Here is an 18257-nt window from a genome sequence, read left to right as displayed (position 1 = left end):
CTTATGCACCATGTGTTGTGCTACATGCTGAAGATGTAAAAGTGAATGTAACAAAATCTTTACCATCAAAAATTACATGGCAATCCAGTGGGGGATCTGATACCTAAATAGATCATTATAATGAGATCTGATAAGTGATGTGACGGAGCTTGCTCAGAAAATACAAAAGCTAGTCATCCAATCTCTCTCGGGTTACAACCCCAAATAAAGAACCTCATTAAAGTACTAAAATACCTAGAAATTTTTAAGAAAATAAAAAATACAATAATCACACATTCTGTATAATAGTTTTGAAAGCTGCTATAGCATAAGAAGAGATCTCTTCTTTTTACATTGAACTCAGGTGAGAAGTTAACTGGTCATTCTTTCTATTAATATGTGAGTAATGATCTCTATCAATGAAAGCTCTTTCATTTGTCTGTGAATATTTTACAACTATGGCCTAGAAATTGAAAACCATACTACCCCCAACCAACGTAGATGGAGCCTAAACTACCCCATAGTAGAGTTGTGAACTTCCAACCAGAAGGGCAGAGGCACAGGTGCTGCCCCACGAAGTCAGCAGTTAGAGTGGCTGCACTTTGAGCACCTGTTTGCTCACCTGGCATAGACAGGCAGGTACAGTATTTGCCAGCAAAAGCTACTTTATTATTGCCTAGGAACTCTAGAGAATGCTTTGTAGATGATAAGAGATGCTAAAAGAGTATTAAAAAGAAAAAGTTAATAGAGAAAATAGGAGCAATCTACAAATTAATAAACTGGAAAATGCCATGGTATTACAGTTAGACTAATGTTAGAACAAATGAGATAAGAAACTCCGGGGACACATCTTGGGGCATTGTTCAGTCTCACAGTTATTTTCTCAGCCTTGTGTCCTGTTTTGCACAGTATACTCAATCTGTTGACTAAAGGAAGCATCAGGACTTCAGGACCACTAAAAATGGTTATGGGATGAAGAAAATCTGAGTCTTTAGAAAAGATTTAGTTTGTAGTAATTACAGAAGGAGAAATTTAAAAAAACATGTAGGAGAATGCTACAAAACAGATTATCATAGAAATAGCCCAAAGTGGTGTCTTACCAAACACATTTTTTAAAAAGTTGCAACTGTCAACACCCATCTATGAATGGGTGTTCATCAATAAATACTGACCCATTAAACATTTTTACTGTATTATTATGAAAATGTATGATTCAAAATCTAAAACAAATGACATGAAATAAGAATATATTCTTAGATTATCTTCTCTCAACCATTATAAACAGTGATATTGGGAGTAATAATGAGTAGATCTATCCAAACTATGTTGGAGCATTAGCATCAACTTTTAAAAATAGAATAAATATACCAACCAAACTATAAAATTAAGCTCTTGGTAAAAAGTTACAGCTAATGGACTAAACTAAAAACATATTAAAGTAAATGGTGTGAAAATGATTTTTATGAAGTATTCAACATAATATTTTAAATGGAGTTCAAATTGAGTTCATCTTAAATTTCATGAGTCATTAAACCATGTGGCATTTTATATCTTCTCATATTAGTATAAACTCTGAAGATCAGAGTTTAAAAATCTGAGAACTGGAGAAATAATGCAAATGTGACATTTAAGGGGGATATTGCTTTTTTTTTTTTTTTTTACTCTTGTAGATATTAGAAGAAATTTGTCAGAAAAATAACTGGGGACAACCAGTGTACCAGCTGCATTCTGCCATTGGACAAGACCAAAGACAACTATTCTTATACAAAATAACCATTCCTGCTCTGGCCAGCCAGAATCCTGCTATGTGCGTAACTTCTCCAAATTCCCAATAATTTTGATTTTAGAATAAGATATGCTTACCCATTAAGTGCACATAGTCACTATGTAAACAACATAAATATTCAAGCCTACTGCCCACTCATTTGTAATCCAATGCAAACATTGAGAAGTGTAGCTGGGATGTGCCAGCTATGAGATTAACATCTAAAAGCCCTGAATATATAGACATATGGACAATGACGACTGTATAGTATCATCAACCAATGGAAAATAATTGGCAATGGAAAATGTCATAGAAATGAAAATTATAGGCCATACTTTCATCTGTGTTACTGATTTAGTTTGAACCGTATGAAATTGCCATTTTTATACATAACCACACCTTGCCCTATCATTTACATTTTGGACCAAAAATATGACCACTCTGTTAGGGAATAACACCTTCTGAATTTTACCTCGAGCCTGCATTTCCATATATTTTGGAAACCATTGTGTTTCACGAGTACCTTAGAAAAGCCATGGAGTGAGTTACACGTATGCCCCAAGAATGTCATCGACCATGGATGTTCTAGGTCAATTCCCAAATATTCCTCCATGCGGCCTAAGTTGAGAAGCTTTCATAGCAAAGAGAATGAAAAATACCCACACACAATCCCGTCATCCAGTCATCTTACAAAGCTGACAGTGCCTTAGGTTTTCACCTGACTCAATAGCGCAGGTTTGAAAATGCCTAGCCTGACTGACTGTGCTTTCCAGCCACCCTTTCACGCCTCCGAAGCTAAGTGCCTACGTGGATGAAGCAAAGACATATGCAGCGGAATACACCCTGCAGACGCTGGGCATCCCCACAGAGGGAGGGGACGCTGGGACCGCAGCTGCTGCTGCCGCTGCTGTTGCTACAGCTACGGCTTTCCCAGGTATGGAAAAGTTGTGCCAGAAATGGCACCCTCCAGAGAGTGTTTGGGAAACCTTTCTTGGTACCATGGACTCATGGAAATGTTTGTGAAGCTTACCTACAATAAAGCAGACTTGCACCCTCTGGGGACCAAAAAGAGTTTGCCAGATGAGTGACCCATGGAAGCATAAGGCGAGAAAATCGAGCTGGGCAGCACAGTGGGTTCAGGTCTCAGCTCACCTTTAAGCCACTGCATGACCTTGTGAATGTGTCACTGGCTCTAGGTCTGGTTTGTTCCGGTTTGGTTTGGTTTTTGTTTTTAGTAAGAGAGTTTGGGACTACTAATAATAATAAGTATTTATTTGAGCTCTTACTACATGCTAGACACTCACCTAAATGTTCAGCAAGCTTTGTATTATCTCAGAAATGCTCGTGACATCAGTAAGAGTTAGGTTCCATCAGAACACCCATTGTACAGATGAAGAACCAAAGTTCTGGAAAGATGAAGTAATTTGGCCAACATTAATTAGCTTTTAAGCAATCCTTAAGCTCCCTTCCCTGTTCTAATCTTCAATTTACTTCTGTTATTTTGATTCAAAAGAGATGTGTTAGATCACATTTTTCTTAAATTAAGTCAAAAATTGTATGTTGGAGTGAGAAACAGAAAGAGACAAACAGATCTTTTCAATATGTGAATGATCAGGACTCAATTTATCTGTTCTGTAATTTTGCTCTGGGGCATATGGTGATTGCTTAAAGAAAAGCCTATCTGTACAGATCAACACCACCTTCAGTGGTCACATTTAAAAGACTTTCTCCCCATTTATTACGTACCCACAATAAATGCTAATAATTAAAAATGAAGCCTTTAAAGATTAAAGGGGGCCAGGCAAGAAACTTCTTTAGGAAATATTTTCTCAGCAGTTAGTGACCTCATATTTTTTTAGCAATAAACATTTATTTCTATTGAAGAAATTTGTCATTCTGACTGTCATTGTGTCAATAAGTGCCCCATAAGGCCAAATTACAGAGTTCTAACTAGACCTAGAAATATGACATTCCTATTAATTGATTAATTCATGTATTGGTCATGTATAGGTGTAAGAAAGTCTCTATTCCTCACATCCACAACACCTGAGGCTCGCTCTTGATTTATTTTTTATTTCTCAAAAATTGTGAATATATCCCCCATTCTGGCAAGTGAGGCTAAAACTAACCATGCTTCACATGAATGTGACCTCAATTCTAGCTTTGTTTCTCAGTAAGAACATGGAGACTCACTGTGGTGAGTCCCAGGTTACCAAAGCAACAGCTGACACTGCAGAGAGCAAAGGTCCTCCCTGGGCGGTGCAGGGCCATCGGCCCTGTGCTTCCTTTCCACATAACAGCGTGTTTGCATGTCCATCTACTCAGGACTTGTGCCAAGGCTTCTCAGTTCTTGGAGAACGTTCAGCCCCTGTCTTGTAGAAATCTGCACCCCGAAGACACCTAACTAATAATGTACTATAAAAATAACGAGCCACTGCCAGGAGAATCTTAAAGTTTGCTTTCACATTGGAAAGGATTTACTTTTACCCAAGAATGTTTTATCTTATTCTCACTTCTGTTTGCTCCTGTGAGAAAGTTAAAAATATTTAGGGCATGAGAGTTGTCTCGAGAATGTGTAAGAATTTGGGAGCCTCTCTTATAACTTTGCTGTGGAGTGAAGCAAAGAAGAATAGATTCCAAGGGAAGAATCTGTTTAAAACCCAGATACCCTTGCACTTAACAAATTAGCCAAATTTAGAAAGAAAATTCAAAGTCCCTAGAGGTAAAATATGTGCTTCAAACACATACACACTCACGTATACTACATACTTACTTTAGAAATACTGTTTCCAAAAATTTGAAAGTAATTGTTAACATATTTCTCATATCCTTGGCAAATGTACCAAACTTCACTAGTGCATTAATCAGCATTACTAACCAAAGTGAATGAGCCAAGGAGTAGGTTCAATTTTTTAAAAATAATACAACCAGCTTCCTGACACCACTTCCTGAGAAGCCACCAGGAAAAAATCAATGTGTCTGGAGTTGGGCAGATGTCCACCACACACAAACAAATGGCCTTTAAAAAAAAAAATCAGGTCCCCATTTGTTACTTAAGTACACTTCTCCCTTTTTCTTGTTATCTTTTACAATTTTTGGATCAGCTCAGAAATACTCAGGTTTGGGTCAGTACTGCTTTAGATAGTAGCTATTATGCTTTCTTTTTTCAAAAATGAATATTCATCATCTAGATACAATACTAAGATGAAAGCATGTCAATAATTTCCTTGTCACTCAAATCTTTTGGTTCTCTGAGCATGAGAACCAGCATTCGAGCCTCTGAACACACCAGAGACAGGCTTGATAGGGGGATAAGAAGGTGCTTTTGCCATTCACAGTTAGTCTAAGTATGGACAGGAGTGGTATTTGTTTTTAAGGTATTAGGTAGAAGCACACTTAAACTTCACAGCATTTGTTCTACTGGTCTACCCAGTCTCTACACATCCTTCTTGAGTAAAGGCAATGGTTTTTAATATTTCATTTAGGCAGGCGTGGGGTTGCAGCAGAACCAGACCTATAGACTCACCCCTCTTCACCATACACATACACCATGTCTGCCTGCCCTCAACCACCTTTCCTCATTCATAAATTCTGAGACCCTCTGAAAATGTTCTAAATCACAAGCTTTTTTTTTTTTAGCGTGTTATAGTGGTACGAGTGTTAAGGTTACGTATATTGTCCATGCTCCCCTCCCCCCTTGATTCAGAGCCTCAATTGTGACCATCCCCCAAATGTTGCACATCTCACTCATTGTGTTTGTATATACCCATCCTCTCCTCCCCCTCCCACCTGCCCGACACCCGATAAATGGTACCCTATCCCCAACATTCCTAATTCTCCAAGTGTGGAGTGATTCTAACACAGGTGGTTGAATCCACTTTCAGTAACATTGTTTTGGGACTTTTCAAATACCATTTTAAATCACTTAGTCAGGCCGGGCACGGTGATCCTAGCACTCTGAGTGGCCGAGGTGGGCGGATTGCTCAAGGTCAGGAGTTCAAAACCAGCCTGAGCAAGAGTGAGACCCTGTCTCTACTATAAATAAAAAGAAATTAATTGGCCAACTAATATATATAGAAAAACATTAGCCGGGCATGGTGGCACATGCCTGTAGTCCCAGCTACTCGGGAGGCTGAGGCAGGAGGATTGCTTGAGCCCAGGAGTTTGAGGTTGCTGTGAGCTAGGCTGACGCCACGGCACTCACTCTAGCCTGGGCAACAAAGTGAGACTCTGTCTCAAAATAAATAAATAAATAAATCACTTAGTCCCCATATTATGTCCCCTGACAATACCTTTTAAAACATACATACTAACTTTTAGTTTTAAGCAATATATTAAATGTTCATATTCCTGAAGGAGGACAATAAGTCAGAAAGGGAACAAATCTTAATCCCTCTCATGACATTTTCTCTGCCTCCTCCTCTAGGATACGCTGTCCCTAGCGCAACTGCACCTGTGTCTGCAGCCCAGCTCAAGCAAGCAGTAACCCTTGGACAAGACTTAACAGCATACACAACCTACGAGGTCTACCCTACTTTTGCAGTGACTGCCCGAGGGGATGGATATGGAGCCTTTTGAAGATATCTTTTTTTAAAAATTTAAGAATAAGACACACAAACCTCTATAAAGAAGAAATTAACCTCTAACTCAGTCCCCTAATGATCATAAGTAATATCTTCCCGACAGCAATGCCTTTCCTAAGACTGTATAGCTTAAACTAATTGTAGAATTGTGAAGTGAGAATGTTATTCCAAAATGAAATCAAATGTTAAGGAGCCTTTTGTTTAACAGAAAGCTGGAGAGCCATTTACCCCAGAAGTTGTTCTTCCAATGTTCCTGAGTGTCCTGGGAGCACGTTTACAAACACTGACAGAGTGGGGAGACATCTTTTAGCTGGCAGGGGTTGAGGCTGAACAGACAACCTAAGTAGTCAGTAACAACAAAGGAAAATCAGATAAACTCCAGAGTCTTAACCCTTGGCTCACAGCTGCTTTTGTGATACACAAACACAAGGCAAAAGGAAAGTAGGGGGATGCTTTGCAAAATGCAGGCACCATTGCCCACCGCGTGGGACATGATACCAGCCAGACCTGTGCTCCTGAAAGAGCATCCAAGGTTTGATGAAGTCAGCCGTACTGCAGTCTGAAAATTCCATCCAGTCAGTTAGTCATAGAGGAGGATCTTCCTGTCACCTGCAGTCCCTGGGGACTTCCTAGAAATGGATATGATGTGTGGCAGGTACAGTTAAAACAAATCCAGGCCCCACTGTTTATTTAACTCATTAGCCCACCCCTAGTTTTTCCCTACAACTCCTACCATTACCAATAATGGTGCCAATATGAGGTGATTTTTTTCTCATTTGAAAAACTTTTACTTGTTCACATTAATTCATTTTCATCTCAGACTCATTTCGCTCATCTCTTATATCATAAAAAAAAGTAAATCGAATCTACAGAATATCATTTATGAAACTTTCTCTTATTCAGTAAATTGGCTGAAAAGTCATTTCAAAGACAGAAGTGAAGCTTCACTCTTATTTTTTTTTTATCTTTTTGCAGCAATCTAGGCCACCATCCAGCATTCAGAGATTCTGTTCTATTAACTTAGGGTTAGCCTAGAATTTACCCATTTACACTAAATCTTCCAAGAAATTCTTGGAATTTCATTGTTCTTTCAGTAAGTATCAGGCAGCTTTACCCTACCTGAGTCCTTTTGTCTTAAAGTTGTCACTGCAAAACCTTACATCCCTCACTGCTGATTAGAAACTGTTTCTTCAGACAGTCAGCAAGGGTGTCTTTATATTTGCCAAAATCCCCTAGCCTTGGGCCTCTTCTCCAGGAACATCTGGTAGGGCAGGAGGGGTACCACCAAACCCGGAATGGAGGTGAAGATAAGGCACTACTTTCTTGCCATACTTGTAAATAATTGCTTTGCTCAAAACAGAAATAGTCAAAGTCCAACACCAAAGACCTATTATTACTACTTTAGTCTCATTAGTGGTTAGGGCGTACCATACTATCATTTCCATTTTTAAAAACCCCTTGGCACTTACAAAATTCTACAGAACTCAAGGGAAAACAACAAAGGCACAGAAAATTTTGTCACCTCCTTAATGTAATCCTTTGATACAAAATCAGGCCAGATTCCAGTCAAAATCAGGTAAATGTCAATCACAATGAAAAATACTCATAACCTTTCACATCTGTTAACTTCCAGGCAGGTCTCAAAGGCTTCAAAGCTACAGCTGAGACTCCGAAAGGCCTGACTTTCGGTTTTACATTTAGCTTCTCATATTCCTGGGGGCAGTGGTTTTCAAACTTGGCTGCACATTAGAAACACCTGGAGAGCTTTTTAAAATGTTAATGCCAAGATCACAGCTCATACCACTTATATGAGACTGTGTTGGAGCAGGAGCTTGGCGTTGGTCTTTTTAAAGATCCCTAGGTGATTTCAATTTGCCTCTAAGTTTGGGAACTGCTATTTTCTTGTATTTCCACTCTGTCCCTTAATTGTTTTCCTTTCCATTTCACTTTTATTAAATAGAAAACTGCAAGAAAAAAATTGTCTCAGTTAAAACATCCAAATCATATTTTACATATGTGCATCTCATAATCAGTATGAGTTGGAATAAAATTCATATAGGGTTCAAACTATTATTAACTCTAAAAGTGAAAAAGTAAAAAAATTTCTTGTAAAGCAATTCTTAGATCTAAATTTGCACTCCCCCACAGATCTGTTTTTATTCTCAAAAAGAATAATTACATTGACATAACGAATGTCCATTGAGGCTGGCAAGTTTCTTACTCAGTCTAAAAAAGCATTCTAAATTGCAAGAGCAAAAGTTTTGATTTTTCTTAAAATCTTTGAAAATAAGTAGTAGCAAAGTTCATTCTACATGCCTAGTCAATGCAAAATAGAAAGTTTGATCTAAAGAAGTTTTAAATTTGATCAAAATGAAAAGATAATTAGTTAATACAGTACTGTCCTTATGAGAAAAATCATTATTCCAGATAAGGTCATAATCACTTTTTTAAAAGATTAAGATAAGAGACCTAAAACATACAATAATGCCAAGTGTCAAGAAAATTGTCACTGGAACACCATCTCATTACTTTAATGGAAAAACACAAGTATTCATGATATTTACCTCCTGAGAAATGATTTATACAAATAAGTGTCAGAGGTTTTTTGCAGAAACTTTACTTCATTTAGCAATAATATGCAGAGAATACTTTGAATTTCATTAGAATATATTCATAGAAAGTGTCAATGTGTCTACCATTCCATATGTTTGTTGTTGCTTTCCCCAAGTTAAGAAATATAGAGCAAGTCCTGCTAGTGCAAGAGTCTGAAATTATTAAGAAAACAGCCTTTTTGAAATCAAATGTAGAACCAAAGGCTAATTTTGCATAATGTTTATATTTTTAGACTTAAGAAATTAGCACCTATTTAACACCTTGATACTTTCTGTATCATTATTCATTTTTGTTATTTCTTACTTGCCTGCTTCTTAATTCTTCATAGAAAAAAATTAAAATTAGTCAGCCAACCAAGTGATAATAACAAAACACCCAAAACAATAATTTAGAAACATCTAGTAAATAAGAATTGGATTTCCAAATTTGTTAATATTAATTAGCTAATAAGCTAATTAAGCTATTAAGCTTAATTAAAATCAGTCCAATATTACTTAGGGGGAAATGGAACAGCAATGAGATTAGGTATCTATTTTCTTACCTGTAAAAATGCTGCCGTTTCTCAAATTGCATTATTTCTCTCCCACCCGAGTAATATAGCTCAAAGAGCACCTAAAACTGCCACAAAATGTAATTCTCCTAGATGACTAGGATACCCTCCAATGCAGTATCATGCCAAACCACACTATGTTTGGGTAACAGCACCCAAAATGCTGCTAAAAAGCTACCTCATGTTAAGAAAATATTGACTTCAAAACATGTCTAACAACAGAGGATCTATTTCCAAACCATAGTTTTCAAAGGTGGAATGGAAATTAAATTATAACTATGTATTAATAACAGCTATGCAGGAAATGAGTTTTTGTTTTACTTTAAGGGTTTTTAAGAAAAGCATATTCTTCCACTTAGATAAGCAAAATATTGCATCAGTATAATTTTCAATTTACATTAATTTTTGGTATATTTTAAATGACTATTTTATAATTCTGTCTTGGACCACTGAGCTATGGTCAGAATCTACATAGACATGGTGCCATTTGTAGAATGAAGGATAATAAAGAAAGTTAGTATTTTCTTTGCATTCAAAGCTACAATGTTTGATAGAGTTGATTATTGTTGAGCAATTCCAGCCCTACCCAAGATTTCTGTAAAATAACTTACAACTAAAAGTGAACAATATGCCCAATATTCACATAAAGCCATTGTTATTTTATCTTCTCATTGCATTCATACAAAAGTTCCCAGGAGGGTGCAAATGTATCTAAAAATTAGCCTACAGACTTGGCACTTGTTATGTTTTATAGATACACATTTATATTGTAAATATATCTGTTAAAGATAAAACTGTTTCAAATATAACACTATTGGAAAACTTGGTGATAAATATTTTAAAAGAATATATTAATAGAATAACTTATGAATTTTTATATACTTATTGGAATACAGAGAGAAACTAGGCAAAAAGCATTTTTATCTGACATGTAACCACTGTCAACTAGGTTTTATTAAACTGATTGAAGTAAAATTTCAAAATCAGATTTGACAGTCTAGTAGCATCTTAAAAAATGCTCTTGTTACTAGAACATATTCACAGAAAGTGAAATGTATCCATCAAGCTATACATTTGAATTTGTCAATGTTAAAACAAAGACAGAAACAAGTTGTGCTATAATGAGTGAAACTATTAGAAATATGAGATTTTTCTGACCCCGTCCCCTATCTCTTTCCCTATGGAATAAAATATTTTTAAATTTTTTTATTAAGTAAAAAATGGGCACAGAATATTCTATTGCCCCCCCCAAAACATTCAACATTTTAAAAGCCATCTTTTTCTTACAATGTGTATACACAAAGTATTTGACTGCATAGATTTAGCAATATGTATATTGAACACATAGACTTATTTCAAACTTTGTGTCCCCAGCTCTCCTCATTTTTGTAGGAAGGATCAAAGAAAACTTTTACTAATGAATTCATAACCAATCTAGAAGGGAAAAAAATAATTTGGAAACCAAAAGCCTTCATTCATTTAAACGTGCCTGAAATAAAATGTAGAACACTTTCGCATCTACCTCTCACTCACAGAATTTTCTCCTATTTTGAGAGAGAAATTAAGAAGAATATGCCTTGTCCTCTCTTCTCATATGATACTTTGTCTGAGAGAAGGGGCGATACCAAAAAACAGCACCTTAAAGACAGTAAGCTGCCCATGAGAACTTCTTGAGGACTGAAGAGTATCAGCCCTACTCAGGGTTTGGCAACGTCTCTCTGGGCTAGGACAGTCCTGACTTACGTCTGTCATACCACCATAAATATTAACAATGATCCCTCTTACGCTCAAATGTGCCCCAGTTTAGATAACAGATTATATAGCACCCTTCTATCTTTATAATTTTTTTAATATCTTGTAGAAGATTAAACTGAAGGGCTCAGCTACTTCTTTCTGACTGGTCAGGAGTGTAGTGAATGAAGAGAAATGTCTCACCTTCTCCAGTCACCCTTAATCCACTCTCTACCTGCCTGTCCCCTCTGTCTAGTTCATTTCCGGTTCTATTTTCCTCACACTCCCCCTGGGCTGTGGGTCCTGAGTTCTACCTTCATTTGGCAGAGCTAGCAGCCACTAGGCCAGATGGGGCAGGGAATGAGACAAAAGAAAGCTCTTGGACACACCTGCTTGGTCTATTGGCATCCACAAGGGATTAGTAGAGTCTTAGAGCATTTGCTGATTCCTTTTTTCCTTGAATCAGACAACTCATACTCCAAACCAGATAGGATTTCTTATATAAACCTTTACCTTCAAAAGCATTTTGCCTTTTTTCCTTCTTTTATTTCAGTTTGCTCAAACACTAACTCCCTTGCAGTTAACATCACCACTATGGTTGCTCATCCGCTATTCTTCACCCCAAATCCTCACATAATTCCATATAAAGGTTTTATTATTTTTAAATGGAAAGTAATATTGACAGATTATTTTCCTTTTTAATAAAATTTCCTTTATACTCTTCCTTTATTCCCTTTACCAATATTGGGAATTAGACAAATTGTACAAGCTCTATTGCTACTAACCCACAAACCTATTCTTCCTAGAATATGTGATCAGCTTGTGTTTACTATGCACCTACTCTTGGGCCAGAAACTGTGACTACAAACACACATATTTCTTATTTCTTTCCTCAGTGGGGCACACAGTCTAGTGCTCCCTGCTGCATTTTTCAAAACTGAATATAATTGCATCAGCTGCAGGTTTTGCCACTTAGTCAGAATCCCAAAAATAAATCAACTCCGCTCTAAACCTTAAGTTTCCACTACTATTGCCAAACACTGGGTTGGTACAGTAAGTCTTTTTAAAGATGAATTTAACACTTGACCTATTATTGTTATTTAAGTAAAATGAATTTTCAAATATTTTCCCCAGGAGAAACATAAAGGACTGTGCAAAAATAGAAGAGAAAAAGGTTAGTTAGAGAGCCAGAAGGAGCATTAAAACAGGGAATGTACAATTTCACATACTGATCTGTGTTGTTAATGAGCGTGTACCTATGTCTGTCATTTACTTGAAAACATTGGTCATTAACTATTTCTGTTTTCTAAATATGGTTGTGTTTATAAATTTAAAAACCTGTTATCCCTTATCTCTTAATGAAAAGCAAGCTATCAGCAAAATGCGTTTCTAGTTTCCAGATGTTAAACAAAACAATCTCTTGCTTCTTTTCCTTTTTTATTATTTTTATTTATGTGAAGCTAGTTAGCTGAGGTACCAAAAGAGATAAAAACAGTATTAAAGAGTGTGCAGAAAGCACTTATTTTTGTACTTTGAGTACAATGTTTTGTAGAACTCTGTGATCTATCTAAATATATTGAGTAAAATCATACCATTCACTTATTGGTAAAATAATCATTGGTTTGGAAGATATAAACATATTGAGTATCTTTGAATCATATAAATCACATGAAATTAGAAACAATGCAATATTGTATGATTCTGGGATGATGAAATGCTTTTAATTGAATTTTAAAGTACCATTATAAAGTTTTAAAAATTACCAACATGAGCTGCTGACTATTTTTTTCTTTCCTGAAAACTAAAGTTTTGCTTTTTTTTTTTGAGTAAATGCCTGAATATTAATAATCCACAATTGTAATGTGGTTTTGATGATTTCTTTATGGTCACATTTTTATATAAGTCCCCCCAGTCCATCTTCTGAAAGTAAATGTAATTTTTAGTAATTAAGTGTATTATTTTCCAATCAGTTAAGAAAAACAAGAGAAATACTCAGAAATAATAATGGCAAAACAGGACTCCAAAAAGGTAAGTGGGCTCTGACGTCAACATTGGCCTGGGAGCATCTGCTGACCCCTCATGGACTAGACCAGGCACCAGCAAACTGTCCCTCCAGGACCAAATCTAGCTACTTGATGTTTGTTTGGGCCTTGGGCTAAAAATGGCTGTTTTGTTTTTAAAGGGTTGAGCTAAGAATGTTATTTTACATTTTTAAAAGATTGTTTAAAAAAAAAAGGAATAATTTGTATCTAAGACCATATATGGCCCACAAAGCCTAAAATATTTATTGTCTGGCTCTTTACAGCCCAAGTTTGCCAATCCTGCACTAAGCCCATATCACCTATTTTATTATATGTCACACCCCATTTCTAGGTACCTAATTCTGAATTATCTAGGATTAGGTTCAGCTGCAGTGACTGTTCACCCAAATTGCAGTAGTTTAAAAAAAGACAGTAGCGTATGGTCTCTAGCTCAAAAGGCCCAAAAGACACTATAATGCTGGTATCATGCTTCACAGCTTCATGCATAGAGGCTCCTTCTTGTTGCTTTAGTTGTATGGTCTCAACCTAATTATCTGAGATCTACATTCCAAGCAGAAGGATGGAGGAAGGGCAAAGGAGAAGAGGAAAGGACACCTGCTAGCTCTCCCTTAAGGAGAGTTACTGAAAGCTGCCACACACACCGTGGCCGCCATCACATTGGCCAGAACTTAAGCATGTGGCCACACCTAGCTGTAGGAGAAGGTGGGAAATGTAGTCTTTATTATCTAGGCAACCATAAAAATTATTTTACTACAAAAAAAATGGAAGAAGGAAAACTAGCAGAGTGTGCCACAAATATCTACATCACAGGAAGGATGTGAAGATTAAATTAAGTGAGGCACATAAGGGCGTCTGGCATTCATGGTAGAGATTCCCCTTCACCCTCCCTTCACCAACTAAACAGACACTGCCAATTTACTTTAGAGTTTCTTGAAGTATTGTCAGCTCTTGAACATACAATGGTGGTAGAGAGGATTCCAATGACCCTACCTCCTGGTATTCACACCACTGTTATGATCCCCTCCCCTTGACTGCAGGCGGGACCTGGTAGCTTGATTTTAGGAAATAGAATGTGGCAGAAGTGGTAGAATATCACCTCCAAGGTTAGCTTGTGAAAGATGATGATTTCCATCTGGCTGGCTCTTCTTGCTCGCTCACGGTGATGGAGCAGGCTGCCAGGCTGTAAGCTGGGCTGTGGAAAGGGTCACATGGCATGGACTCAGGGCAGCCTGCAGCCCCTGGGGAACTGAATCCTGCCAACAACCAAATGATTGAGCTTGGAAGCAGATCCCTCCTCAGCAGAGCCTTGAGAGGACTGTATCCCTCGCTAACTCATTGGGTGCAGCTTATGAGAGACTTCACAGCGCAGGACCTAGGTCCTGCCCCCCACAGAAAGTGTCACGTAATAAATGTTATTTTAAGTTGCCAAGTTTCAGGATAATTTGTTATGAGGCAACAGGTAACTAATACAACAGTGAAGAGTTATAAAATGACAACAAATGCAAAGAGTCACTGAAGCTGTTGTGCAAAATCAGAGAAACTAACTTAATTTTTGAGTTTATGAGTAACTGTTGTGACTCCTGTCACAGCACTCACTACACAGGAGCATATCTCTAATGCCGGGGAGGATAAAAGCTAAGGGAATGGCATACACCTCATACAGAGTGCGTGCTCAAAAATGCTGGTTGAGTGAAAAAAAAGAAAGGAAGGGAGGGATGAAGAAAAGAAAAAGTGGAGGATAGAAGAGAAGAGGAGGCAGGAGGAGAGGGAGGAAGGGAAAAGTACAGAGAGAGAAGGGAAAGGAAGGAAGAAGGGAGAGGAGCAAGGGGAGAATATGGACTTCTGAGAACCAAGGATGGTATTAAGTAACAGCAAATGGGTAATGCCTTTTGCTCCCATATTTCAAACAATTCTGAGTAAAATTTCCTTTCGATGAGTAATGTCATGATATGAACCAGTTTAGATCCAAAAAAGCTTCACTGAGAAAAAAAAAATCCTCTAAGTCTGAACATTTGCAAGGATACCTGCTATAGTCTCGGTGAAAAGAATGGACTCTGAACCAGTCATCCAGGATTCTGGTCCCATTTCTGCCATGGTTTTTTTTTTTTTTTTTTTGGGGGGGGGGGAGGGGTTGTTTTGTTTTAAATACCTGACTCAGACTCAGACTCTAATAGAGACTATCAACTAAAATATGTGGCTAACAATGGTGGGCAGGCCAATATTGTTTCAGTGGCACAAAGTCAAAACGTTGTTACCACAATGCCTACTTCCTTGCCACTTGCCAAATTTTCTGTCTCCTTTGTCTGCTCCTAACAAGAATCAATGTGATAAAACACCCCAGGGAAAGCAAATATCTGGCATGAGGGCAGCCACCCTGCTCTCCACATCCTTGGCAGACATTGATAAGTGACTCATTGGTTTCCTGTTCATCTAAGTCGTAGTCTCAGAATCCTTTTCAACTCTGGGCTCCAAGTAGCCACTGCTAATCAATCAGCATAGTAATGAATGATACCACTATAAATTTCTGCTTTCCTCATCACAACATATCCAGAAAACTGGTTATCATTAACAAACCACTTAATAAACAGCTTTTTTAAAAAAGTTAAACCTTTCCATAGCCAATAATTAAAGGCTTGATCTACTGAACTAACTACAGATTTCTTAGTTTGTATAGTTGTATAAATATTTTAGTTATTAATTTCTGTTCTTATCATATTTTCCACCCTTCTCAACAGGTCTAACTGTCTATCATTGCCTCAATAAAGGTATCTAACAAAACATCAGACAGAGATTCCCTGCAAGCCTTTCTTGCTGTGGTTTTCCAAAAGCTTTAACAGTTCAAAGAATTTCCAGGGTTTGGGGAGGAAGTGAAAAAGTAAGAGAAAGTGATTCACAGTAGAGACAAAGTTTCATGGAGAAGCAAGGGGAGGAATGTGTGCCCTATCCCCAACACAGAACTGGAATGGGGAGAGAGGGAAGAAAGAGATCTGAACGTAGGGAATTTGGATCCTGCTTCTGAGTAGCACCAACCACCAGGTCACAAATTCTCAAAGAATAGCTGGAGAGCAAGTTCAAGCAGCCCTGACACATGTCCATGCCCAAAGATGGCAGGGACTTCTCAAAGGGAATGAAAGGGGTGATAGGGACAGAGGTATTGGCCATATCAGATCCAATAGTTAGGACCAGATTCTCCATTTCCACTACTCTTCCCTGGTACTCTGTAGGATACCAAGGATTGGAGCACAATCTCAGGAGTGGGAGAATAAATCCTGGCAAGTTTTTATTTTCACTTGTCCTACAAGATGGGAGCTCAGTCAAAAATCAAGTTGAGCTATAGAAAAATAAGTTACTACTCTAGCATTCAAGGTTCACCTCAACATGACTCCCCTTGGCAGTTTTAATCCCACGCTGGCCTACAGAGTGGCATGAGCACTGGCTTTGGAGCCAGCCAGCATTGAGTTTGCTCTGTCAATTACTATTTGATCTTGGAAAATTACTTAAACTTCCAGATTCTGTTTCCTCATCTGTTAAAGAAAAATCATAATATCCCCTTCCATAGCGTTACTGTGAGGATTGATTGAGATTGTGTACATTAAAGTGCCCACCATAGTGCCTGACATGGTAGGCACCACAAAAATAAAATCATTATTATTCCAAAAATCTACCAGCCTAGTAGAGTCTTAATATAAATTTCCAGGTTCTTCTCTCTATGGAACAAATAAAAATCAGATGCAATCTCTCCAAACTGAGATAAACTAACTGCAGCCTGTCTCTCCCACTGATCACTGAAAACTCTAGCAGGTGGGTTGAGGTAGAAAGTCAAAACCTGGAGATGCACCCATAATGGCAAGTGAGTTTTCTGGGGGCTTTCTCCTTTATCTCCTTGGGATTTAACCTCAGAGTGACCCAAATGGCAGAACTGTGCAGCAATCATGAACACTAAAACCTCCAAGAGACACTCCTTTTCTAGCCAGAAGATGAGGAAAAAGAACTGAGAACCAGATAGCAGCATGGGGGAGAAGGAATTCACAGGGGAATTTTTTTTCCTTATTGTTATCTTCTTCATTCTCTTTGTTCTCTCCCAGTCCTTCTCAACCCCTGACCTCTTTGCAGAGCTGCGCTGCAGCAGTGGCATTGGTGGTAGCAGCAGCACAAGCACCTAAAAGTCCTGGAGAAAGCCCACTCTCTAGGCCAAGGGACCACCAAAGAGGCCTCTATGACCTAAAGAGGAAGAGTAGGATGGTGGAAAAGTCCTCATTTTAACTATTTTTCTTGCCACTCTACCCTGAGAACAGACCCAGTAGTGTAGAACTGCATGAGAACACATGCCAAACTCTAAGAAAAATAAACCTTTTTAGCCAGAGGAACTAAGAAAAGGAGTTCTAGGAGAAAGAATGGAAAAGAAATATCAGAAAGGAGAAACCTAACAAGGGGAAATTTCTAAATCTGTGGACAAATATTCCAGGTTCATCCCAGGCTACACATAGAACTCAAATTTAAAAAGTCGTAGCAAAGGGTACAAAGTCCCAGTTAAACAGGAAGAATAAGGTTGTTTGAGATCTATTGCATGGCATAGTAAATTAAACATAGTTAGTAATCGTGTATTATACATTTCAAAATTGCTAAGAGTCAATTTCAAATGTTCTCTTGACAAAAAATGATAAGTATTTAAGGTGATGGAAATGTTAATTAGCTTGATTTAATTATTCTACATTGCATTTATAAATCATAGCATCCCTTTATACCCCAGAAATATATATAATTATACATTATCAATTTATAATAAAAAATTCTTTAAAAGGCATAGCAAATGTTATTACCAGTGATAAAGAAGTCTATTTCATAATGACAGAGGAGGTAATTAATAAAGAGATAATTTTAAACATTTATGCGCCTAAAAATGGAACTTCAAAATACAAAAAGCAAAAACTAATAGAATTGCAAGGAGAGATGGATAAATGCATAATTATAGTTGGAGACTGAAAATATCGCTC

At 37.5% G+C, this 18257-nt stretch overlaps 1 protein-coding gene across 3 annotated transcripts in view; it reads left to right on the top strand.

The window, feature by feature from the left end:
* Positions 1-12983, top strand: part of A1CF (APOBEC1 complementation factor) — an 84947-nt gene extending 71964 nt beyond the window's left edge. For all 3 annotated transcript variants that reach the window (XM_076010001.1, XM_012762866.2, XM_012762865.2), the window contains 3 exons: positions 1650-1786; positions 2518-2678; positions 6171-12983. In XM_076010001.1, coding sequence (XP_075866116.1) covers positions 1650-1786; positions 2518-2678; positions 6171-6322 — 450 coding nt within the window. In that variant the 3' untranslated portion in view covers positions 6323-12983. The remainder of the gene's footprint in view (positions 1-1649; positions 1787-2517; positions 2679-6170) is intronic.
* Positions 12984-18257: the final 5274 nt, after the last annotated feature.

This window comes from Microcebus murinus, chromosome 14 (genome assembly GCF_040939455.1).
Source record: "Microcebus murinus isolate Inina chromosome 14, M.murinus_Inina_mat1.0, whole genome shotgun sequence".
NCBI lineage: Eukaryota > Metazoa > Chordata > Mammalia > Primates > Cheirogaleidae > Microcebus > Microcebus murinus.
Note: the sequence above shows the minus strand (reverse complement) of the source record. Positions and strands in the feature narration are given on the sequence as shown.